This window comes from Barbus barbus, assembly GCF_936440315.1.
Source record: "Barbus barbus genome assembly, chromosome: 29".
Classification (NCBI taxonomy): Eukaryota; Metazoa; Chordata; class Actinopteri; order Cypriniformes; family Cyprinidae; genus Barbus; species Barbus barbus.
In genome coordinates, this window is record NC_136757.1 from 12126455 (window position 1) to 12152651 (window position 26197).

Below are 26197 nucleotides of genomic sequence, written 5' to 3' on the forward strand. Positions count from 1 at the left end.
CATGTAAGTACAATGGCTACTACTAAATACTTAACTAGGTAATTACTCTGTATTATGGACACCTTAAAATAAAGTGTTACCATTTTTTTTTTCTATTTATTCAGGTAGAACTGCTGTGAGACACTGTTATTTTTTAGAAAATGAAGAACCTAAATTTTCATCTGTGATAATCAGCATGTCACAGAAGTAGTCAGTAGAGCTCAACTTGCATTAAGTTAAGAAATAATCATTTAAAGACCCCATGTAATCACCTGAAAATTGCACTCTACTTTTCTGAATTTATGTTTTTCCTACTGAAAAAGGGAGCTTGGGTGGGACAAAAGTATGTTAACAGTTTATTTTGTCAGCATTTAGGAGATTAGAAGACAGGTGACCTCTGGCCTGTTACACAAAGCTAGTTGGTTTCAGAGTAGGTTTATTAGAGTTAAAAAAAATATATAACAAAGAGCTTTAATGAAAGGTAAGTTTACCTATATATATATATATATATATATATATATATATATATATATATATATATATATATATATATACACACATACATACACATACACATATATATTTATTATTATTTTTTTTTATAAATAATTGCTAAATAATTTATCATGTGTAATGCTAATACAATAAGGATATTATTTATAATTCATATAAAATAAATATTATAATTAGCAGAGAAAGCCAGGCAAATTTAGTTTCTAAATCGCTTTTCTATATTGCTGGGACAATCTATATTCTTAAACCTGAAAAATAAGCATTTACTCAAACTAAGCTCAAACTGGGTAACCTTAGTAAGCTTTTTTATAGGCCACTCAAAGCTAACAGACATGGACTAAAAGCCACAAAACTCTTACTTTGATTTCATAAGGGTCTTTAAACAAGATACTGTTGGTAATAATGTGATATATTAGTTCAAATTTGGTCTGGTAATTTTTCTTAGATTATCGTTTTCTTTTTCACGCCACATACCATATCGGTGCTCTGTTCGCTGTGGGGGCCATTTCCTGTGGTGGGCTACATTGGTATAGTAAACATCGTCCTTGATAGGTGAGAGGTTCCCCTCACTGTTATTCTCCACGGTGATCTCTACGGAAACACCAATCAGAGCATTACAGCCACAGCCCCTCTACTCAGCCCGTGATTTGTGCATTATGACATTTTCAAGGCTCTCAAGGTGTGTTTTAGGATCGGAAATTAAATTCTATAGCATTAAAGCATCAGAAATGGCATTCTGATCTTAAAACAGTATTGAAAGCCAGCTGACATGAGTTGCTCCGGAGTAAAACAGCAATGTTCAACATGATGATGGTTTTCTAAGCGACAATGTGTGGCCTGTTAGGAGTACCAATTGTACACTAGAATAAAGCGGTTAAATAATTATTAGTGAATCTGAAACAGAATGAATGGCAAAGGTCAACCAAAGGTGACTCCCAGGGCTTACAGAACAGAGGAAAACAGAAGAACACGCAATAGGTGTCTCTACGAAAGACACTAAATGAAGGGAGGGAGAGTCCAAACATCATGTGATCACACTAACCAATGGAAGGTACTGTCATTGGCCTTCTCTGAGCGGGTGGACAGCCGTGACTCGTCCTACGTCCGGAATGGTCCAGTCGATCCGAGCGTCCCGTTGAGGGAGAGCTCCCTAAAATCTTCAAAAGCAAACATTAATTTGTTAATCAAAGCCTGCGGTGCCTTAAAAATAGATATCCTGTTAAAAAAAAAAGATTCCCCATCAACCCCAAAATGAAAATAAATAAAGTGATTTATTTAGAGAACAAGATTCTAGTCCTAAGTGAAATCAAAACAAGGAGGATGAACCCGCCAAAACATTTAACATAAACAATTGAAACAAACTCTGACAACAACATGAGCAGGGTTTTGGCAGAAATCAGATGCTTAGCTAAAGACCATTTTGGTTTTTGTTCTGCTCCTCTTCAGTTCGTATGGGAAAGTTTTGAATGTAGTTTGTGATATGAGCTTTCTGATTCATATCATTCTACATTATGGTCTGCCTACACTTAATGTAATGTGTTGAGTATATAAAACTGTCAGTACAGGTATATAGCATGCTGCAAATCTGTATACGATAGTAGTCAGGACCTTAACCACCACAGACATCCTGGGAGATTTGCCTGGAATTTTCAGAATAATGGACAGTTTTCCAATCTCTGATTCTTGAAATATTTATTTGGTCCCCCTTTATTTAGTACTATTAGGTCAGTAGTGCAAAAACCTTGATGATGTATGAGCAGGTATTAGAAGAAAACAACGATGGGAAGCAAAACACACCAAAAAAAGTATGCATCTGTGCTGCTCAATCCAGATAAGTGAGGCGAGTTATCTGTTCAAGCCCAAATAAACAAGTTTTGAACATTCCAATCAGTGGCACCGCATTGTTCATTGGCTTGAAAAACTTAAGTCCATACTGCACTTTTAAATGTGCAGGTTTGTCATTCCTTTGGTGTTTCCGGCTTCCCATAAACAACTCTAAATCAGTGTTTCCCAACCCTGTTCCTTGAGGCATCCCAACACTACACATTTTTTAACTCTTCCCCATCAAACACATCTAAATCAACTCATCAGTTCATTAGTAGAGACTTAAAAAGAGACCAAGTAGAGACCTCCAAGTCCTAAACTGGATGGGTTAGATAAGGGAGACAACCAAAATGTGTACTTATGGGGTGCCTCCAGGAACAGGGTTTGGAAACACTGCTCTAAACCAGAGGTCTTCAACCTTGCTCTTGGAGAGCCACTGTCCTGCAAAGTTTATTTCCACACCTGCCTGTAAGATCAAGTGATCCCGAGAACCCAGACTAACTGGTTCAGATGATTAGGGTTGGAGCTAAACTTTGAAAAATAGTGGTTCTCCAGGAGCAGGGTTGAATACCTACTAGAAACGTCTAGGTTGGACTCTAAAGTATAAGTTGGAGGACTGTGGAAACATTGTTATTTAATTTGTTACTCCTCTTACAACAGAAACAAGAAACACTCAGAAATGGCCTTTAGGTAATCAAAACAAATCTACACATCCAAAAAATTTCACTCGACACTCTAGGAATCAAACAAAGTCACATGAGATCTAAACCAAATCAAAAAAGTCAAGAAAGATCATATAAGCTAAAATCCCCCCAAAACAAGAGTAATATCAAAAGGTGAAATTAAACAATAACAAAGTTAAGCAACGTCTAGCAAAATGGACCAAACAAAAAAGCAAAACAAGAAGAACAAAACCAAATAAACCGATGACAGACACATGTGGAACACCATGAACAGAAGAATGGTTTAATTGCTTGTCGATGAGAACACAAAGCTGTTGGTAGATGAGGAGAGGGCGGAAGGGTGAGAGGAGGGGTAGGAGACACACACCAGGGGTTCATCCATTGCCCTGTTGAGTCTGGCCACAGAGTAGGCCCTAATGTCCCTGTGATAGGTCCTGCCAACCTCGCTCAGCCTGCCCTCGCTCTGGAACCTGCGTTGGGGATGGTTATGGTGTGGATGATAGTGGTAATGGTGGTACGACTCCCGCATGCTCCTCGTCTCTGGAATGGCATCCAGAAAGTCCTCCTCCACGCTGCACTGCCGGTTCAGTGTCCTTTTCCTGCCGGCAGCCAGAGCACGTCTCTCCACAGGTCCCTCGCTGTGGATCACCCGCATGTTGGGGCCAGAACCCACCCGCAGTGGCCTGCTCCCCGTGTACAAGTGGTAGCATCCACGATAGCCAAGCGAGCCCTCCTCCTCGCTTCCGCAGTCTAGTCCACTGTCCGGGCTCTTGGTGATCTGCCTGCTACTGCTGCTGCTCCAGCATGGTGGCCGCTCCTCCATGGAGCTGTAGCGCGGAGAGGAGCGCTGCCTCTGCAGCCTGCGGATGCTCTTGCTCGGGGAGAGGTGGTTTGGCTGCCGTGAGTCCTGGTGGTAGGGCCGCGGGCTCCTGCAAGGAGTGCCCGGACGGGCCTCCTCGAAACGCAGCCGCTGGCCCATGACCTCTACCCCGGTGTCCGGTTCCTCCTCTGCAACTTCCGGGATGCTGTGGAGCCGCTTGTGGGAGCGCAAGGATCGCTGTCGTACCACCTCCCGCTGCAGGTCCCAACTGTCTCGGTCCACTGCTAGGTCTTGTCTCCTGTAATATGCCTTTTAGAAGCCGGAGAGGGTGATGGACGAAGAAGGAGCCAAAGTTTCAGTTAGATTTGGACGTTTTTCAATTAGTTAAAATCGGGATTGTTTTTTGCGGGTTTTGTTTGATTGTGTTAGAACAGGCAGAGAAGATAAAACAGTGTGCAAATAGAGAACAAAATGGGAAAAGAAAGACAAAATAAAGACAGAATTAGTTATCGGAGGTCATGGTCGAATGTAGGGCATGCAGTCTCATTCCATGACGGACATGACATGCGACGGGAGGGAATCTGTAGAAGGAAAACATCAGGAACTGCAAACCGTAGAGAAAATGAGAACTGGAAAGTATCACATATGCAGGGCTCATTGAGACAATTCACTAACAAAGCACAATCCAACAACAACAACAACAACAAAAAACTACAGATGAGAGTTCAGAACACAGAACATTAAGAAATTAATAACAGGCAATCAAAAGATCAAGACTAAAGAATCAAAGGACTATACATGAAAAAACGAAATAAAAAACAAAAAACAAAAAACTAAATGGAGATTCATCTGCCAAGCAACAAGTGAATTGTGTTCAAAAATATACCAGTAACCTGGAATGGAAATTTAAAAAATATTAATAAAAAGACAAATATTTTCGAATTATTTCAAATTATGTTTGAACATTGTAATTTTAAATTTCTACATCGTGATACACGTAGCAGATATTTTTAGATTAAGAGGTGGTAGCTATAACAGCATATTTTTAAAAAATACTGTAGTTTTTTTATATTTAAGTTCGACACTACTACAAATATAGTTTTCTGTATCATACTAATTTGTAGAACAGATGTCAGCAGTTGGAGGCAAATCAAATCCAAAAAACAGTAGAATATACTGTAGCCTATATACAGTAAGGTGTTAGTTTTCATACCACAATCCCAATGGCTGCTCAGGTCTCCAAAAAGATAACTCAAAACAAAAATGACAAAAACTGAAATATAATATACCATTTATTGCTTCATATATTCCATACATCATGTATTTTTTGTAACCCTTTCTGTATAATACTTCATAAATATATTTCTAAAGAAATCTTAACAGTATTAAACATTTTTCATGAAGAAACAGATATCCACAAAATTGTAAAATTACACTGAGAAAAGTAAAACTTAACAGAAGTGTAACCATGAGACAAACATAATCGAACGTGAATAACTGTTTCATTTAAGCAGACTTTACTTAAATGAGATTCCCAAAATGCCCTTGGAATGATATGTGCATTTTCACCAGATCAAGTAGGAGCTAATTTGACACTTTAAACAGATTCAATTTATGTAATACTTATACACAGAGCACAAAAAAAAACTCTCGTTATTTAATAATAATCACAAACACATAAAACCATGGAGTTATATTCCATGAGGTAAACACTTCAGGCAAAGCAAACAAATACACACTGTATATATCTGCACATATGTGATTCCAAGTAACAAGAGCCTCTTCTACTATATAGAGTAATCCAAATCGATTTCTACCAGATACAGATGCATAGTGATAAAATACTTAAAACTGAACAACAGAGTTTGCAACATCTGGAGAGCGTAAAGCATATTCAGATCGTTTTCTCATGCATTGCGTGTGCAGCCTCAGGTTAAGCCATTCAGATGTATCGAGCTTTGTATGACTGGACAGGCTTATACAAAGCTGGCTAAATGACTGGATGACGTCGAAGTTCGGTAGTGCAAAGAGGCCCGCTTTTAGGACCCAGGAGAGACTGAGGATGGGGTGACCCATTAAGATCCTGCCGCTCAAGCTTTGTGTACAACATCAGAGGTCTAACACCCCCTGTTTTAAATTCACCATCACAAAAACACAAAAAACCCAGCGCTAGTCATATTCAGGACAAGTTACTTTATAAAAAAATACTCCTTACCTCTAAAGACCACCTTAACTGAACTGCAGTTGGCCTTTCAAGCCTATTCTATAAGGTTGAAGTGCCAATCATCTAGTACCACCCCTTGGGAGGAGCCCTAGAGAACACGGCATACTCCATCCCACTTCGTCTGTCCCAGCCTCTAGCCTGCGGCCCTGTGGCCCACGCCCAAGACAGACGGCGGCCGGAAGGGTGTCTGTTCCATACCTTTAATGTGTTGTGTGAGTTGATGCTGCGGCGGCGCCCTTCTTCCAGCTGCATCTCCGAGTACAGCTCCTCCTCATCCTCCTCCATGATGTCAGACAGATCGGACCCCCGACTGCTCTCGGTGTAGTACTCCTCACTGTGGCTATATTGATGATGCTGGAGGTACAGAAACGGAAATCTACATGATTTAACACTCCAGAAAGAAATCTTCAAAACTTCCAAATTTGACTTAGTTACACTAACGTACTCGTTACTATCGTAATCTCGGTTCCCTGAGATATGGGAATGAGTCCTTTTTTCCTCTTCAACTGAAGCCTTTTCAATCACGCAGTGAAACTGCACGTCCATTGGTTCGTGCAGTGCTATAAAATCGAACCAATGGCTCAGCGGCCGCCTCTCAGATTTCTTTGAATGAAGCGACTGAGGCATGCAGCTCATAGCACGGCCAGGAACTCAGTACTCGTTCCCATATCTCAGGGAACCGAGGTTACGATAGTAAACGAGTACGTTCCCTTTTGATAGTCCACTCGTACTGCGTCTGTAAGACGTTTGTATGGGAACCAGTACAATCACGCCGTGCTATGACAGGGAACGACTCAAAACCATGACTCACGTGGGAGTAAGACCCAGGGGAGTTAATAAAATACACCAAGCACAGGCTGAGCCATCAGGGTCATCCGTGGCCTGGGTGTCGTCCCGTATAGTTGATACTTGGTGTCTATATAATATGGACCGTCCAAGTGAAGGAGGGACTTGAACAATGTTGGTCAAGTGAACCCATAAGACTGCTTAACTAGCCGGAGACGGCAAACTAAGCAGAAAGGACTTTGGCCTGCAAGGCAGGGACGTCCAGGCTGTAAAACCTTATAAATGTGGACGGCGAGGACCAGCCGGCCACCTCACAAATTTCCGAAATGGACACCCCGCTGGACCATGCCCGGGAAGAGGCAATGACTCTGGTGGAATGGGCTCTGACTCCAATGGACCACTGCAAGCCCAAGGAGAAGTATTCTAGGGTGATAGCATCCACTAACCATCTGGAAATTCTTTGCTTCGTAACAAGGTGACCTTTAGCGCGGTTACCGAAGCTGACAAAAAGCTGTTCTGATCTCCTGGAATGAGGCAGAATGCTTGATGTATACTCTCAGGGTCCTGACGGGGCAGAGCAGGGACAATTCCTTGGTCATCCGTTGAAGGGGAAAGTGCGGAAAGCGCTATGACTTGGGCTCTGAACGGAGTGGAGAGGACCTTAGGTACACAACCCAGCCTTGGTTTCAGGACGACCTTGGAGTCGTTAGGCCCGAATTCCAGGCAAGCAGGATTGACGGAAAGGGCCTGTAGGTCTCCTACTCGCTTAACCGATGCCAGTGCTAACAGCAGGGCGGTTTTAAATGAGAGTGATCTGAGGGTCGTGGATTGCAATGGTTCAAACGGGGGCCTTTCAAGGCCCTTAGTACGGTTGGTAAGTCCCAAGGTAGAACTGTACGAGGACGTGGGGGGTTAATTCTCCTGGCGCCTCGTATAAACTGGACCACCGCACTATTCCTGCCCACCGATCGGCCAGCAATAGGGGCATGGAAAGCCGCTATGGCTGCTGTGTAAACTTTGATGGTGGATGAGGAACTCTGTTTATCCAGCATCTCCTGCAGAAACGAAAGAACCTCTGATACATCAGAGGTAACCGGATCTAAGTCGCCGTCTTGGCACCAAGCCGAGAAAATAGACCATTTCAGAGCATAGAGGCATCTGGTAGACAGGGCTCTAGCTTCTGCCATAGTGTTTAAGACATGCTCTGGCAGGTCGAAAGGCTCCCGTTGAGCGGCCACACATTGAGGGCCCATAACTTGGGCCGTGGATGCCACAGCGTGCCGTTCGCTTGAGAGAGAAGGTGCCGTCTCAAGGGAATAGGCCACGGGGCTGCTTCGAGCAGCTGGAATAACTCCAGACACCCATGGCTGGTTCCTCCAGAGGGGGGCTATTAGAAGAAGCCTGTGCCGTTGTTCCCTGACTCGTCTGAGTACCTGCGGTAGCAAAGCGATTATGGGCCACTCGTGGGCCAGGGCATCTGTGCTCTTCGTGAAATAGATTGAGCAATGAGAGCTGTCTTCGGAGGCGAAGAGGTCTACTCGAGCTCTGCCAAAGACTTCCCAGATTTTCTGAACCGCGAGCGGGTGGAGCGTCCATTCTTCACTGCGCAGACGCAGGCGACGTCACTTCCTCAAGCCCCACTCGCGGCATTATTTAGAAGACGACAACAAAGTAAATCTGACACAGAGAAAGGGACCGATGGTCGGCCTGCCGGGGTTCGTCTTTGGGAGATGTGTGTGTACTTCTAACATGTTTGGTTGGTAAAATAAATGTTGTAAATTCAATGTATGTGTTTTATTTTGTCTGCTATCACAGCGGTCGGATGCCCAGGCGCCCGTGGGGAACAAATAACACACTTCCCTCTGTACCCAGCGCTGAGTGGTGTGACAAGAGGCACATTAGAGGCTGTTTGCGGGGTGGTCCGGCAGTAGCGAGACTGGTCGGGGTGGTCCGACCCCTACTCTTTCTGCCTGGATGAACAGGAGGATTTCTGAGGCGCCGGATCCAAGGCGATCTTGGGCCGGGGTCTTTGGCGCTTCGAGAAGGAGTAGCATCTTGCCGAGCGGGAACACCCTCTATCCTGCCGATCCTTAGGAGGTCGGGGTTCGGGAGTGGCCAGCATTGGCTTGGCAGGCTGCTGAGTCGGCACAGGCTTGGGGCGACTAGAAACAGCAGAAGAACTGGAGCGCTTGGGGAGGAAGTGTTGCATTGCATGAAACGACTTCTGAGCCTCCGTAAACCACTCCACAAAGCCCTCCACAGCTGGCCCGAACAGGCTGTTCGATGAGAGGAAGGGAATTTTATCCGCCTCTTTCATCTCCGTCAACGTGAGCCAAAGGTGGCATTCCAACACTACCAGGCTGGACATCCACCGCCCGATGGGCCAGTGTTTTTGGTGGTGCGCAGGGCCAGGTCCGTCGCGCACCTCAGGTCCCTGAGTGAAGACGGCGAGGCATTTGAAACAACGCAGCGGCTCTTTTAGTATTTGCTCTTTTGTGAGGCTCTTTTAGATAGTCGCCGGATGGCGGCATGGGATAGACCGGGAACTGTGTGCTGCAAAGAGGTCCAATACGGCTGCTGAGGCGTTTCAACAGCGAATCTTGGCATCAGAGAAAGAGTCAGCGAGGAAGAATCTTCGTCGCTGAAGAGAAGAAATCTGAGTTTTCTCATCAGTACTTTGCTCTTAATTGGTTTTTGCAAATCTGTCTTTGTTTTGTTATTTGTATAGTTTGGATGCGCTGCTTGTTTTCCTTGGATTTTGAATTTATATATATTCATTTGCATATTATTGCTTTATTATTATTAAAAAAAACAGCATACACACACACAAAAAAATACACCGGATGATAAATAAAAAATAAAAAAATCATAAGGAGACCCCAAGAATAATTTTTCACCAGTGTTAATTAATTAGTTCTACATAATATCAACATAATAATATGAGTATAATATAATTCAATATAATATAATGTCATTCTTTGAATGCACATTTTGTAATGATTTGTAAAGCTTAAATAAACAATAAAGTTCATTACTTGTGTTGGAAAAGTTACACAACACGTGTTCTCTTGTGTTCTGACAGCTGACCCAAAAATCCCTAAAAAAGTTTTCTTGTGCAGAACAAAAGATTGCTGTTCCTTAGACTCACGTGTCTGCCCAGCTCAGAACCTCTGAGAAACTCGTCCACAGAAGCTCCTCTTCGCCTGATGTGAGGGGAATCGTACCCGTCCTCCTCCTCGTCTGAGTTTAATGAATGCAGAGCGTTACCTCTCTCGCTAAAGATGTTCCTCCTCTCCACCTGAAACAGAGCATATGCATTCCAGCAACCACCTTGATCATCAACTTCCTCATTTAACCCAGCAAACCAGTAGACTCACCCTGCTGTTCGGGGCACTCCTCTGTGCCGCCTGACGGGCCATAGCACGAGCCACTGTGTTGGGAATGGGCACTCCCTGAGGTTGAGGCAAGATCCTTTGAGGGGAGGGTGAGCGCCGGCCCTCTACGTGAGGGGGCTCCAGTGTGTGTCCCGGGTGTGAAGGGGGCGGCAGGGGTGACGGAGCCCGGGGATGTGATTCCCAGGGCTGCCCCATTTGCCTGCCCATCTCTGGCTCTTTGGTATGGGGGTCTCTGGCACTTGGTAGGAGTTTGGGTTTAGACACGGGGTACGGGGAGGGCGAGGGTGGTGGATGAGGGTGGGATGGCGGGACTGAGTGGGGCTGGACGTGCGGTTGTGGATGGGATGGGGGGTAGGCTTGTGGGTAGGGAGGCGGGTGAGTCTGGGGGTGAGACTGGAGGTGTCCGTGGGGGTGAGGCACCAGGAGGTTGTGCGGAATGGAGGCCACGGGAGAGTCCTGCGACTCTCCTTGTGCTGATATTGTCCTTACGACGACCTCCCGTGCTTCCAGACACTGGATACGGTTCAGTTCCACCGTAACAAAATCTGCTGTGGGGTACATTATCTCTGCTATCTGAAAACAAACAATCAAAAGAAATACAGGATAAACAAATGTGCCTTAGCAAGGATAAACTATGAGTGTTTTCCACTGATATAGTCAGGCAGTTATTCAGATTTGTACTTGACCTGTTAATTTTGTTTTATTTGATATTTTCACTAGCCCCATGATAGAAATGATTTAGCAATACACTTTGTGTTAAAAATAAATACATTCAATATATGTTCAATACAAAAAAAATTAAAATATTAAATACATCCTTGATCATTTTAAATGTGTTAGAAATAAATACATTATATATTTTTTACTTTAAAAATAATTATAAATGTATAATACATATATAAATGTAAAATAAAATATAAACTAATCTATTGAAATAACATATTTTAGTACATATTTTATTTTGCTTGTTCAATATTTTATTTTTATTTAAAATGTATTTTAATTTAATTTCAAAATACACACATGCAGAGCAAGTAATTTGCAGAGCAACGTTTCTGTCAACAAGTCCAAAAATTCCTCACACTGGTCCTGGATCATCTAGACATCCTTATTGTTAAGATGTGCCTCTTTTAAACCTACTGGTACATGAAAAACATCTCAGAAATAAAATACATTTGTATATATGATACATAAATAACTGTACTGTTTTTATTTTGTCTCACAAAAAGAGGTTAATATTATTTCCAAATATATTTTTTGTCAGATTATCCAAAATGACTTAGATAAACCCCTGCATTATATAACACAGGCAAAACATTGGCCATGCAATGACCAAAGAGATCACCTGATTAGAGATCAGATCTTGATGCTGCCAGTGAGCAGAATGAAACCTGCATTTCAAAAATGTGAACTAGCATAACATGTTCAACCTCCAAGGTGATCTTAGACCTTTCATTGGCTTCATTAGCAGGGACCACTGCTTATTGCAAATCAGTAGCTGTTATGCACAAACGGCATGATGATAGTAAGAATCGGCAACATCACTTCACCTTTTGACCTTTAGTGCAGACTATGTATCCAATTACATTGGCTCCATTGGAAGTGCCAGTAGGAGTGAGGGGAGGAGGCTTCCAACGGATCTGCAAGACTCCGGGTGTCTGTCCCATCTGAACCTGCACATCCTGAGGAGGTAAAGGAGGACCTGAAACAAAAAAAGAGCTGCTTTGTGAGTTTGTTACACTGCATCATGATTCAAGCAAATCCATGTAGGTCTGCTGTTGTGTTTGTAAGAGGGCTGTGACATCCATTCTGTTTTTAGAAACATGTCCATGCTTGTGCATGAAAATATGATGCATGTGTAATGGTCATGTAAATGTGTGTGTGGGTGTGCGTGCGTGCTCTTTACAGCCGTAAGGGACGCCAGCTAGGCATAGACTATCACAGTGTATTTGTTTAAGATTCGTCTTAATCATACTGAGTGTTTAATGTGGCTGCCAGCAATTGACCGCACCACCTCAGAACCTAAAGCACACAATGCTCTGTTATCATTTCAGCTGTTTAGCATAATAGTACTGAGCAGGCATCATTCGCCTCATCTTTCGCTTGGTTTTAATTCAAAGCATTTAAATGTGTTGTAACCAGTTACTAGATGGCGTTTGTTAGGGTTGGGTATTGATACAAATTTTGATTTGATTCCGATTCACTCTCAATTTATTTAGATTTGATTCTAATTTGGATTCAATTCCAATTAATTTGCAGAGATTTCAGTTACAATGTCAATTTTGTTTACACATTCTTCCATACAGAAAGAAATTTTCTCTTTGTTAATGCTATAAATTACACAGAGCAGTGTTTCAGACTTATTCAAATCAATAACTTGTCAAAACAAAATGACTCATAAGAGTCATTCATTTTGGGAATCAGGGTATACACTGTACATATCACACTGCATGTTTCTGATTCACTAAAAAGAATCAGATCATCAGAGTCAATTGTTTTTCAGTCCGACTACTCTGGCCGTACGTTCTGATTTGCTAAACAGAACTGGCATAAGAAACCCTTATATGTGAATTTAGCTACTGTGGTCAATGCTTGTTTTTGATTCACTAAAAAGAATTAGCTCATCAGAGTCATTTGCTTGTGAACCTGAATACTCGGGTCATGCTGTATGTTTTTGATTTGCTAAAAAAAAACTGCTCATAAGAGACATTTGCTCATGAATCTGGTTACTCTGGTCATACTGTAAGTTTTTAATTCACTAAAATGTATTGGATCATAAGAGTAATTTATTTCAGGTACTCTGGTTGCAACATACAGTACGTTTTGATTTGCTAAACAGTACTGGTTCATAAAAATCATTAATCTTGTTTTTGCATGCGAAGACCATGAGAACCAGACATGTCCTGTGCACAGACTCTCTGGCCAGCTTCGACTCTCTTCACCAAACTCTGGCGTAATGTATCCTGATCTTCAAGGAGACGGAACTGTATTGATATCCTTGACAAAAAAAATATCATTCCACAATCTTGTGGTGCAGCCACACCATGTCGGTTCATCTGACCAGAGGAGAATTGGGCCTCAACTAAGCCTGCTTTCTCTCAATGTGTTTTACACCATTTCTGTTACTGATGGAGTTTGGGTTCCTTGCCACTATCTCCCTTTTGGCTTGCTTAGTTGGAGACACTTAACATAGTTATTGAAACCAAACTGAATCAACAATGAACTGATTTCAACTGAATACAACAGAATTGAATTTGCATCACTGAATCATCGTCGTGTTTGTCACTGTAAAGCTGCTTTGAAACTATCTATATTGTACCAAGAGCTACATAAAAAGGCGACTTGAAAAAGCTCAATAGAAAGACATTTCTCACCATTATTTCTTGTAAATGATGGCACCACCATCAAACGCGGACAAGTGTGAAAAAGATTTGAGATCTAGGGCCGCAAATTTTGGATAAGTAATCAAATTTCAGCATTTTTCCTCACATAAAGCTTTTATTTTAAATATATATATTAACAACTTTTTAACAGCATTTAATTGTTTGAGAGATGCCATCATATGTCTTGTATACTAAAACACTAATTAAAATGTATTGTAAACTGTTTCCGAGTGACAAGCGCTCACTCCAACAATCAATTAAGACAAGCCATCCTGATGTCAGAAAGCAGGTAGTCCTGTCACAAGTTTGAACTCTTCGATGGCTCACACTAATCCATACTGATCACTTCTCTGCCCACCACATGACAGATCATCGGGGGGAGCGCTTAATCAATGGCCACCCCTCACTGATCAGAGCGCAAGGGCCGCTCAGGTTGCTGATCGGTCCAGAGACGTCAGGGGCATGACTGAGTGCCTGTGGAAAGACAGTGGAGCTAAAAGTGGATCATGTCATTTGTGAAGTTGATCCAGAGGAACTGGATCAATGCTCTGTAATTGAAAACAGCTCAAAGGCTGTCTTTATCTGATCAGGCCTTCATTTGAGGCCGGCGCTGCATGGCTAAATGCCTGCAGATGGGTGTCACGTAATAAAAGCCTGCACTGTTAGTCCGCAGGGAAGCCCGCTGATGGGTTTACATTGCTCTGTACGTATAACACAGTCTGTAGGAGGGGAACACAATGTGAGCTAGACTAGACCAAGGGTTCATTCATCTCAAGATGTCAAGATGTCCTGAGGCATGCACTCCACTGTGCTGGAAATTCGATAATCTGCGAGCAGGACCGCTCCATCAGGAGTGGCCTTTCCTTAATTAACGTCCTATATCAATTAAAAGATATCAATAATAAAAAAAAAATAGATCAACCAAAGGCATTGTGGGAGAGAAAAAAACATTCCTGTTAACACTTTAATAGCATTACTTTCATTTTCTTCATCTTTTTGCAAGTTGGGTGCGTAAAGCCACGGATGTTGCATCTGATATATCGCTTTCCGGCTAAACTGGGTTGAATTGTTTTTCACATATTACTTTAAGTTTTATTAAATGTAGCATGTTGTAAAATGACAATTTATAAAATTAAATGACACAATTATGCAACGCATTAACTTTAGAAGGTAAATCAGACTATTGACTGACTGTTGACTTGATTCAACAAAACGAATGACTCTGGCTACTCTCGTCGCACTGTACTGTATGTTTTGATTCGCAAAAATGAGAATCATTTTCTTGCGAGTCTGGCCCCTTTGTTTGTGCGGTATGTTTTTGATTAGTTAAAAAGAACTGACTCATGCGACTAACTTGCTTATGAATTTGGCTACTGCAGTTACTCTGTATTGTATGTTTTTAATTTCGCTAAAAAGAACTGTCTCAAGATTTATTTGCTCATGACTGCTGACTACTCTGGTCACACTGTTTTTTTTATTAAATTGCGCAATTATAAAATTGATTAGCTTTACAAGGTAAATGTAGTGCTTTTGCACACCAACCACTATGTAAATACTGCTGAAGACAGAATGATGGAAAGCATCTTATGTATTGCTGTCATGCTTATTTAATGAAGATACAGTACCATTCAAAATTTTGGGGTCAGTCCTATTGTTATTAGTAGTAAATTAATTTTTTTATTAATCAAGGATGCATTAAATTGATCAAAAGTGACAGACATTTATAAACTTTTGAAGTATGAATACTTCATTAAGTATCAAACTAATGATGTATGAAGTCTGATTTTTGAGATATTAAAAGCATCGTCGGGTCTCTCCACACACGTAACAGAAGATTAGGGTTAATTAGCATTCTGTAGCAATAAAAACTGCAACTCTTAATGATCAAAGGCTCTGCTGAGAGCCACGGCACGGCAGGAGACAGCCGTACTAATGCTGACGGTCTTTCATTTCCTCCCTGGACAATGGCTGTCACGCTGTCACACGGGAGGGAAGAATGAGCTGGCACTGAAAGCATCACCATACGCACGTCTGCTCTGCTTCTTGGCATTGCAATGAGAGTGTTTACGTCTATGAGTGTGTGTGCCGGTGTGAAATAATGTGGGAGACAGTAAAAAACGAGCAAGCGAGGACTCCCTCAGAAGCAGAATACCGGGCATCCCCCTCCGCCCTCCCCTTTCTCACATTCTCTCTGATTCTTCCTCTTTTCATCTTCAGTCGCTCCACTTCCCTACTGCGGCAAACGCTCGTCCCATTTTCATTCATCACGCATTCATTCATTTCCTCCGCTCTCATTCATCTGTACTCCAAAGCAAGGCATCTTCAGGGTCCGCTGGGAACAGCGTTGAGAGATGAAGAAAAGCAAAATGCAACTCGGTTGATCAACATCTCAGGTAGACGTCTGCGTAATAGGTATTATGTGAAAACCAGAGCCGACAGCTCTTCGTTTATATGCTAATATGCCATAGGCTTCTTTTAATGAAGGCAGCTTGTGCTTGTCTACAGTCTCTCTAGGGTAGGAAGCTCATTATGGAGCACTAAACTTCCAGTCTCCTCCTTTAGCAGGGCGAATTGATGAATAGGAACTGCATAGGTTACATGCTTAATGTTAACTCTTATCTGGCACTAGGAACTCCCACAAAAAACTGACAACTTGTATGATATACAGTAGCAAGGACATTTTCTCTGAGGAAGCACCATCTTCAAAATATTAGGATGAGAATTAAAATTGGCCAAGGATTATGATTGCTGGTCTCTTAGGAGTTGGTAGATACAAAGACAGACTTGTTCCCTTGAAGTATACATTTTTCAGATTCTTCTCTGGGAAGAGATACATTCCTAATTGGCCCTTAAAAGTTGAAAAAGTGAAACATTTCTTGATGTGGGTGATATTGGGGGCTTAATTGCATCCATAAAAAGAATACAAATACATGTGTTTTAATCTTAAAGCATAAGCCTTATTAGGCTTTATGTCAGTTTTAGTCCATCATGATAAAAATGTGAGATTAATATTTTAGTCGTGTATGGTACAACATTTTTTTTGGCTTGAAAAAAGCCCCATCAATACAGTCAGGTCCATAAATATTGGGACATCGACACAATTCTAACATTTATGGCTCTATACACCACCACAATGGATTTCAAATGAAACTAACAAGATGTGCTTTAACTGCAGACTGTCAGCTTTAATTTGAGGGTATTTACATCCAAATCAGGTGAACGGTGTAGGAATTACAACAGTTTGCATATGTGCCTCCCACTTGTTAAGGGACCAAAAGTAATGGGACAATTGACTTCTCAGCTGTTCCATGGCCAGGTGTGTGTTATTCCCTCATTATCCCAATTACAATGAGCAGATAAAAGGTCCAGAGTTCATTTAAAGTGTGCTATTTGCATTTGGAATCTGTTGCTGTCAACTGTCAAGATGAGATCAAAAGAGCTGTCACTATCAGTGAAGCAAGCCATCATTAGGCTGAAAAAACAAAACAAACCCATCAGAGAGCTAGCAAAAACATTAGGCGTGGCCAAAACAACTGTTTGGAACATTCTTAAAAAGAAGGAACGTACCGGTGAGCTCAGCGACACCAAAAGACCTGGAAGACCACGGAAAACAACTGTGGTGGATGACCGAAGAATTCTTTCCCTGGTGAAGAAAACACCCTTCACAACAGTTGGCCAGATCAAGAACACTCTCCAGGAGGTAGGTGTATGTGTGTCAAAGTCAACAATCAAGAGAAGACTTCACCAGAGTGAATACAGAGGGTTCACCACAAGATGTAAACCATTGGTGAGCCTCAAAAACAGGAAGGCCAGATTAGAGTTTGCCAAACGACATCTAAAAAAGCCTTCACAGTTCTGGAACAACATCCTATGGACAGATGAGACCAAGATCCACTTGTACCAGAGTGATGGGAAGAGAAGAGTATGGAGAAGGAAAGGAACTGCTCATGATCCTAAGCATACCACCTCATCAGTGAAGCATGATGGTGGTAGTGTCATGGCGTGGGCATGTATGGCTGCCAGTGGAACTGGTTCTCTTGTATTTATTGATGATGTGACTGCTGACAAAAGCAGCAGGATGAATTCTGAAGTGTTTCGGGCAATATTATCTGCTCATATTCAGCCAAATGCTTCAGAACTCACTGGACGGCGCTTCACAGTGCAGATGGACAATGACCCAAAGCATACTGCAAAAGCAACCAAAGAGTTTTTGAAGGGAAAGAAGTGGACTGTTATGCAATGGCCAAGTCAATCACCTGACCTGAATCCGATTGAGCATGAATTTCACTTGCTGAAGACAAAACTGAAGAGAAAATGCCCCAAGAACAAGCAGGAACTAAAGACAGTTGCAGTAGAGGTCTGGCAGAGAATCACCAGGGATGAAACCCAGCATCTGGTGATGTCTATGCGTTCCAGACTTCAGGCTGTAAAGGATTTGCAACCAAGTATTAAAAAGTGAAAGTTTGATTTATGATTATTATTCTGTCCCATTACTTTTGGTCCCTTAACAAGTGGGAGGTACATATGCAAACTGTTGTAATTCCTACACCGTTCACCTGATTTGGATGTAAATACCCTCCAATTAAAGCTGACAGTCTGCAGTTAAAGCACATCTTGTTCGTTTCATTTGAAATCTATTGTGGTGGTTTATAGAGCCAAAAATGTTGTGTCGAAAAGAATTGTGTCGATGTCCCAATATTTATGGACCTGACTGTAATTATGGGGCTAAAAAATATTTAAAATCTGCAAGAAACTAGCCCATGGATTAATTACAGAGCAGCCAGAAAACTCCTAGCAAAAACTATTCAGAAAACCCTAGCAACCACACTACATTGTACTACCAACCATTTAGAAGCAGAACATTTTTGCAACCACATAGCAACGGCCTACCAACCACACACAAGATCCTGGCATGGTGGTGACAAGTTTTGCACAGTTCTTAAAAGGGCTTAGTAATAGTAGTAAAGGAGTGATAACTGTCACGGCACACTTAGAGCACCGTGGAAAAGACGAGGTCAGGGTCCAAATGCAGGTAAGGATCTCTTTAATAACGAAACAAAAAGGCCAACAAGGCAAAAAACAAAACAGTATAGGAACGGGATACATCAAACGGCAACACAGTGCATGTATCCCCAGAGATGAACGAACACTACAACAATTACCATATACAAATAATTACAATTAATTCACCCAGACAGAGCAGCAGGAGTGTGGTGTATAAATAGTCCATGACAATGGGGAACAGCTGCGAGTGTAATTTGTGACAGGTGTGTATGGTTTGCGGCAGGTGTGTGGAGTTAGGGGAATTGAGTCCGGGAGGACAGGAGATGGTGACCTCTGGTGGAGAAAGGAAGAACGGCAGAGCCTCGTGACAGGACCCCTCCTCTAAGGAACGGCTTCCAGACGTTCCCAAGCACCTATCCAGGGGGATTGCAGAGCGAGGGCGGAAACGGTGGGATGGGGGGGCACCAGGTCCGTGTGCTGGAGGGGGACCTGGGGCCTGAGGCAGCGCCGGCGGGGTGGAGACCCAGGGCAGAACCAGCGGCCACCACAGTGGTGTGTGTGGAGCTGCCACCTTGGAGCGGGTAATGGCGGGCTCCACCGCTTTGGGGGGCACATCAGCGGACACTGCCGCCTCGAGGGAACTTTGAGCGGACATTGCCGCTTCGGGAGATCTGTGAGCGGGAACCACCGCCTTGGGAGGCTTGTGAGCCTGCACCGCCGCTTTGGGACCTAAAGCCTAAAGCAAGCTCCGCTGCCTCGGAGACAACATCAGCGGAATCCGCCACTTTGAAAAGGCCTGAAGTGAGCTCCGCTGCCTCGGAGGAAACATCAGCGGGCTCTGCCACTTCGGGAAGGCCTGATGCGAGCTCCGCTGCCTCGGAGACAACATCAGCGGACTCTGCCACTTTGAAAAGGCCTGAAGTGAGCTCCGCTGCTTTGGAGGGAACATCAGCGGGCTCCACCGCTTCAGGAAGGCCTGGAGCGAGCTCCGCTGCCTCGGAGATAACATCAGCGGACTCTGCCACTTTGAAAAGGCCTGAAGCGAGCTCCGCTGCCTCGGAGACAACATCAGCGGGCTCCGCCGCTTCGGGAAGGCCTGAAGCGAGCTCCGCTGCCTCGGAGACAACATCAGCGGACTCCGGCGCTTTGAAAAGGCCTGAAGCGAGCTCCGCTGCCTCGGAGACAACATCAGCGGACTCCGGCGCTTTGAAAAGGCCTGAAGCGAGCTCCGCTGCTTTGGAGGGAACATCAGCAGGCTCCGCCGCTTCGGGAAGGCCTGAAGCGAGCTCCGCTGCCTCGGAGACAACATCAGCGGACTCCGCCGCTTTGAAAAGGCCTGAAGTGAGCTCCGCTGCCTCGGAGACAACATAAGCGGACTCCGCCGCTTTGAAAAGGCCTGAAGTGAGCTCTGCTGCCTCGGAGACAACATCAGCGGACTCCGTCGCTTCGGGAAGGCCTGAAGCAAGCTCCGCTGCCGCGGAGACAACATCAGCAGACTCCTCTGCTTCGGGAAGGCCTGAAGTGAGCTCCGCTGCCTCGGGAGGTTCGTGAGCGGGCACCACCGCTTCAGGAGGATCGTGAGCGGGCACCGCCGCCTCGAGAGGATCTTGAGCGGGCACCGCCGCTTCGGAAGCCTTGTGAGCGGGCAACGCCACCTCAGGTGGATCGTGAGCGAGCACCGCCGCTTCGGGAGGATCGTGAGCGGGCACCGCCGCTTCGGAAGCCTTGTGAGCGGGCCCCGTCGCCTCGGGAGGACCGCGAGCAAACCACGCCGCTCGCACCAACATCAGCGGGGGTTATCATCAGGTACTGGGTGCGGCCGACGGGGCTTCTGACGCCCCTTGGATCGCCGCATCGGGAGAACTGTGAACGGGCTCCGCAGCTAACTCCACCCTGAAGGCCGAGCCGCTCAAATGCAGAGCCAGGTTTATGTAGTCCTTCAGCGACTCCTTGGGGGTCCAGTATGGCATCAGGGATTTGAAGGGCTCGGCCAGGCCTCCGTAGAAAAAGACCATCAGGCAGGCCTTCTCAATAGCCGACCGACGAGCCACTCCAACGAAGTCCCTGGCATACTCCTTAATGCGCCGGTCACCCTGGCGGATGTTGAGCAGCCTCCCTGCTGGATCCATGTTTGCTGGGTGAATTCTGTCACGACACACTTAGAGCACTGTGGAAAAGACAAGGTCAGGGTCCAAATGCAGGTAAGGATCTCTTTAATAACGAAACAAAAAGGCCAACAAGGCAAAAAAAAAAAAAGAGTATAGGAACGGGATACATCAAACGGCAACACAGTGCATGTATCCCCAGGGATGAACGAACACTACAACAATTACCATACACAAATAATTACAATTAATTCACCCAGACAGAGCAGCGGGAGTGTGGTGTATAAATAGTCCATGACAATGGGGAACAGCTGGGAGTGTAATTTGTGACAGGCGTGTGTGGTTTGCGGCAGGTGTGTGGAGTTAGGGGAATGGAGTCCAGGAGGACGGGAGATGGTGACCTCTGGTGGAGAAAGGAAGAACTGCAAAGCCCGGACTCCACAAAATAAATAGTGCTGACAATTTAACAATTTAGTGTGATAATTTAAAATGTAAAGTTATAGGTTTTTAAAATCATATGCTCTCCAAGGCTATATGAATATGTTAGGGTTAGGGTTCTGTGTATGTAAATAATTATAATATGCTTGGTGATCAATAAACATTTCTTATTATTATTATTATAAATATTGAAAACACTTGTGCTGTTTAATATTTTCTGTAAACTGAGATACATTTTTTTCTGGATTCTCTGGTGAATGTTCAAACAAATACATTACAACATTACAGTTTTTATTGTCACTTTTGATCATTTTAATGCATTTAATTAAATGTCTTAAGGAATAATATTATTATTATTATTATATTTAATTATATTCATAGTTTATATATATATATGAAGAGTTTATTTGCAAAAACAGATAACTCGGTTTTTTTCAATTTTCAAAAATCATGTTTTTTATTATGTTATCATGTTTTTATTGTGTTAGTTAGCTGTTTTTTTTTTACCTAGTCAAAATAACTCAACTGCAGTTTGATTGACATTTATTGGAATGCACAATGAAAAACATGATTTCTGAGAATTGTTAAAAAAGAGTTGTCTGTTTTTGCAAATGAACTCTTATATATATATATATATATATATATATATATATATATATATATATATATATATATATATATATATATATATATATATATATATATATGATAATTAGTATTAATCATGACCCCTGATTTGTAAATTCTGTAATAAGAAATATTCCTACCACTGGAGCAATTCAGTCTTGAAGTATCATCTTGTTTTTGCACAAACGCATGATGAGCTATGACACAACAAAATATTATGCAATTAATCAGATTGAATTTTGAATTGACTGCCAGCCCTACAGATAACCAGATCTCAAATCACTATAATAAGAAATTGCGATGAGTTTGCGTTCAGTGTTGACCCACCAGCTGGCTGTGTGCAGAACTCCACTGAGACCTCCTTCTTCTCCCTCTGCTCAAGGGGAAGCTGCCAGGGCATCTGATGGGGCCGGGCCACCACCCGTATCTTATATACCGTCATGGGCTTCAGGTTGTAGAAGTGGTATTTGTACCCGCCAGGCTTCACAACATCATACTCCACGTCATTCAGGAAGATCATGTGGCTGTAATTACTGTTACTCGGCATCCAGGTGAGCTCAGCTGATACTTGCGTGATGTTCTCCACACGAAGGTAATAGGGTGCCACCACCACATCTTTCCCCACCAGCAGTGTGCAGCGCAGCGGATCGGAGAGCCCCCGCTCCGTCATGCTCTGGATGGAGATGCGGTGCGTACAGGAGGCCAGATTCAGCTTCTCAATCAAAGACTTGGTGCGGCCGCCGAAGGGCACACTCATGCGTACCTCCTGATCCACCAGAACGTTGTAGCCGCTGATGGGCGTCCACCCGGGCAGCACCACTGGAGGGTCCCAGCTTATGATCACACTCTTGGCCAGCTGCTTGATCAAGGTAATGCGGCGGGCGTAAGGCACGATGTCTTCTCCGATCTCGTCGATGCTCACGTCCAGCGTGCCTGTGCCATTGCTGCAGGGTCCCAGAAAGTCCATACCCAGCCCCATGCTCATGCCCAAGCTGCTCACTCCACTGCTGCTGCTGGTGCCCGTCCCAGTACCCGAACCCAGGGCGTCCAGCTTCTCTGAGAGCAGCGTGCTGAGTGTACTTACAGCACTGCTGGGCATGGAGGCGGGGCTGTGGTTGAGGTAGGACGGTTCCTTGATGCGGTCCAAGAGAGGAACCGATGGGAGCTCCTCATCCTGAACAAAGTCCACAAAGTTGGAGGGAACGAGACCCCGCTGTCCGTCCAACAACTCACCTGGAGAACAGAAAACGGTACCGAGTGATGAACAGGAGCATGAACAATGGCTGCTGAAAATTCAGCTTTGCCATCAAAGGAATAAATTACATTTTAAAATATATTAAAATAGAAAACTGTTATTTTACATTTTAATAATATTTTTGACTGACTAATGCCAAACTTTTAAAGCTCTAAAGTAGTCCTATAATGTGACATACCCTCATAGAAGCCGTCCTCATCCATAGTCCCATAAACATACAGGTACTTCCCAGCCACCAGCGGGAGCTCTGCTTCAGGATGCTCATTGGGGCCATCGTAAGGGTTATAACTGCAGGGAGGACATGCTGAATTAAATTCATGAAGTTCAATATTATTACTATTAAACCCTACATTAAAAGGTATATTCTGGATTAAATAAAAAAAAAAACTATAGCAGAAGTCTACATTTTTTACATTTTAAAATAGTATTAGCACAAAATGTTGACATTGCTAGGCCATTTGCAGGGTGATTTTTTTTTTAAATGAAAAGTTAAACACTGTAGCTCTGTACTTGGTTTGTTCGAACATCCCAACCAGCCTGATATAATGGGGTGAAACCCATTTGAAACATAATTTTTCATCATTTTTGGGATACAATCTTAGAAGCACATAGGGAAAGTTGACTGGAGGGTCTAAAAGCAGAATGTGAAGCTCATATTTTTGGTGAACATTTTATGGGAATGCTTCAGTTTGATATTTAAACTGTAAAATGTACTGTATGCATGTGTCCTGTTCAGGTAGGACTACTTTTCTAGGCAGATGAAGTATTTGGTTATGTGGAAACCGTGTTTTGCAGATGCTTACATCACAATCTTTTATAGTATTGTTAAATGGATACTGCACCCGTTTTACCAAGTTTACATGATTTTACAATAAATTGAATAGACTGGATATAATTTTGCAATTGCATCAAACCATCTGATGCTTACACATAGGCCTACTGTATGATGTTATCATAAGTGCTATGCTAATACTATCAAAACAGTGTGAAAGCACATTTTAAATGTTTATCTGCTGTGCTTGGTAGAGGAGTCAAAATTCTTGTCTGTGGTAATTGACAGTGTGCACAGATGTTGTTGATATACTAAACTTGTACGTAAGTAGTATTTAAGAGTATTTCTTAAAGGCAGACCTGATACTGTGACTAATGCTATTCTACACCTAATCATTACAGCTAATGGCATGATATAACAAATTATTATAGCTAATGACATGCTATAACCTATTATTACAGCAAACCTCCTATTGTAACATACTGTAACGTGTTACAACAGCTGTAGTGGATCCACTCACTTGTAGCGGGCAACACACAGTCGCACTTTGCCTGTGTATCTGGACTTAGACTTGGAGGACGAGCCGAGCTCTTTGTCCATCTAAAGGAGAGAGGAAAAGTGGATAGATGAGTTAATGGTCAGCTTTACTAGCTTCCAGTATTGTTGTTGTGAAGCAGCATGCTAAGCCTCACCAGTACAGGGAGTTTAATGCTTTGTTCAGACAGATTTTTTGGCATAGCTGACACAAATCTGTTTAGTTTTTTGTTGTATGAACAGCAAACAAACCACATGAAATCCAGTGTTTACAAACTTGATCCAAACCACATTCATTTGTGGTTTGAAAACCGATTACATCAGATTTTCTAGTCTAATTGGTCAGATCGGATTTCAAAATAGCCACTTTTCATAATTCAGGATGTGTCTTTTGACATTGTGCTGATGTAGATACACTAGATATCGGTGACACTTCCTGAAGTGTAAGAGTCAATGACAAATCAGTGGGTTATAAAATTGGGTAACACTTTATTTTGATGGTCCCTTTTGAACATGACAATAAGTAACTTTGCACTTATGTGTCAACAAACTCTCAGTAGAGTATTAGTAGGCTGTCTGATTAATATCTGCCAACTCTTTATAGTGATAGTCTCCAAACAGATAATCTACTGACTATAAGTAACTTTGCAAGTACATGTCAACTTATTCTAACCCTAACCCAACCAGTCTACTTATACTGGACTAACACTCTAATGAGAGTTAGTATATATGTAGGTGCAACGTTACTTATAGTCAACAGAATATGTTAAAGGGACCATCAAAATAAAGTGAAACCTAAAACTGAATGAATGTTTTTGATGTTTTGATTTTTGATAAATGTTTGGGCAAAAATTAAGTAAAATAACTGAAAGCAAAGTCCAGTGTGCAATCTGATAATGTGGGCGATTACGCCATCAACACCAGCAGAGCACAGTCTGAGCAGACAGATTGGACTATTCACACCCACACTCTCTCTCTCTCTCTGTCTCTCTCTCTCTCACACACACACACACACACACACACACACAAACACACACACACACACACACTGTCAATGTATACTGTAATTATTCTCATAATGGCCAAATCACTGTGGTACATGACACACTATTAGAATATACTTTGCTCTCTTAGAATCTAGAATATATTGGTTAGAAAAAGAATCTATTCTATTCTATTTGATTATTTGCAAACCTTTTAGTTTGATAGTTTAGTCTCATCCTGTTTTTTTAAGAATCTTTAAAATGTATAATACATTTAAGTAGAAAAATTAATTAAATATTTAAAAATAAATTTAAGTGAACATTTTGCTGTAAATACACTCGGTGTAAATAACGAGAGAAGCAAACACAGGTCTACGCAGAAACCAAACGATAAAGATGGCTTCAAAATGAAGTTACAAACTGTGTCAGTAAGAATTGGTCCTTTGTTCACTTAATTTTTTACCAAGGATTCGTTTACAAACAAGGCACAATTTCACACAGATTTTCAGAAAGATTGAAACTAAAAGACAATGCTTTGTCGACAATATTAGATCTGACAGTAATATCACACCACCCAAGTGTGAGCAACTGTTTTTATTACGTGGTCACTATTGATTTGTTTGTTATTAAAGATCGTTTGATATGTACTGAGTATTTATGTGTTTTTACCAAAATCACACCAGCATCCATCTGTGAAGGCTATCAAACATACACAACTATTAGCCAATCATAGCAGTAGGTGTTTACTTCCGGGTCAACAATCCACCACGACTATTCACACAGAGCCTATTACTTATAAATTATGATGTTTTTTGATGTAAAAATCTTAATTAAATTATAAGTGAACCTCAGAGAACAGTACAAAATAATAA

The 26197-nt window shown here is 42.5% G+C and overlaps 1 protein-coding gene across 1 annotated transcript in view; it reads right to left on the reverse strand.

Moving 5' to 3' along the window:
* LOC306849507 (RIMS-binding protein 2-like) overlaps positions 1–26197 on the reverse strand; it is a gene marked incomplete at its 3' end in the record, with an annotated part of 50783 nt that overhangs the window by 12519 nt on the left and 12067 nt on the right. Inside the window, exons 7-17 of the mRNA XM_079384592.1 lie at positions 24329–24408; positions 23215–23324; positions 22109–23014; positions 21922–21978; positions 11775–11926; positions 10207–10797; positions 9978–10127; positions 6242–6397; positions 3367–4128; positions 1535–1649; positions 967–1083 (exon numbers count right to left, since the gene is read on the reverse strand). Of these exons, the coding sequence (XP_079240718.1) occupies positions 967–1083; positions 1535–1649; positions 3367–4128; positions 6242–6397; positions 9978–10127; positions 10207–10797; positions 11775–11926; positions 21922–21978; positions 22109–23014; positions 23215–23324; positions 24329–24408 (3196 nt within the window). The remainder of the gene's footprint in view (positions 1–966; positions 1084–1534; positions 1650–3366; positions 4129–6241; positions 6398–9977; positions 10128–10206; positions 10798–11774; positions 11927–21921; positions 21979–22108; positions 23015–23214; positions 23325–24328; positions 24409–26197) is intronic.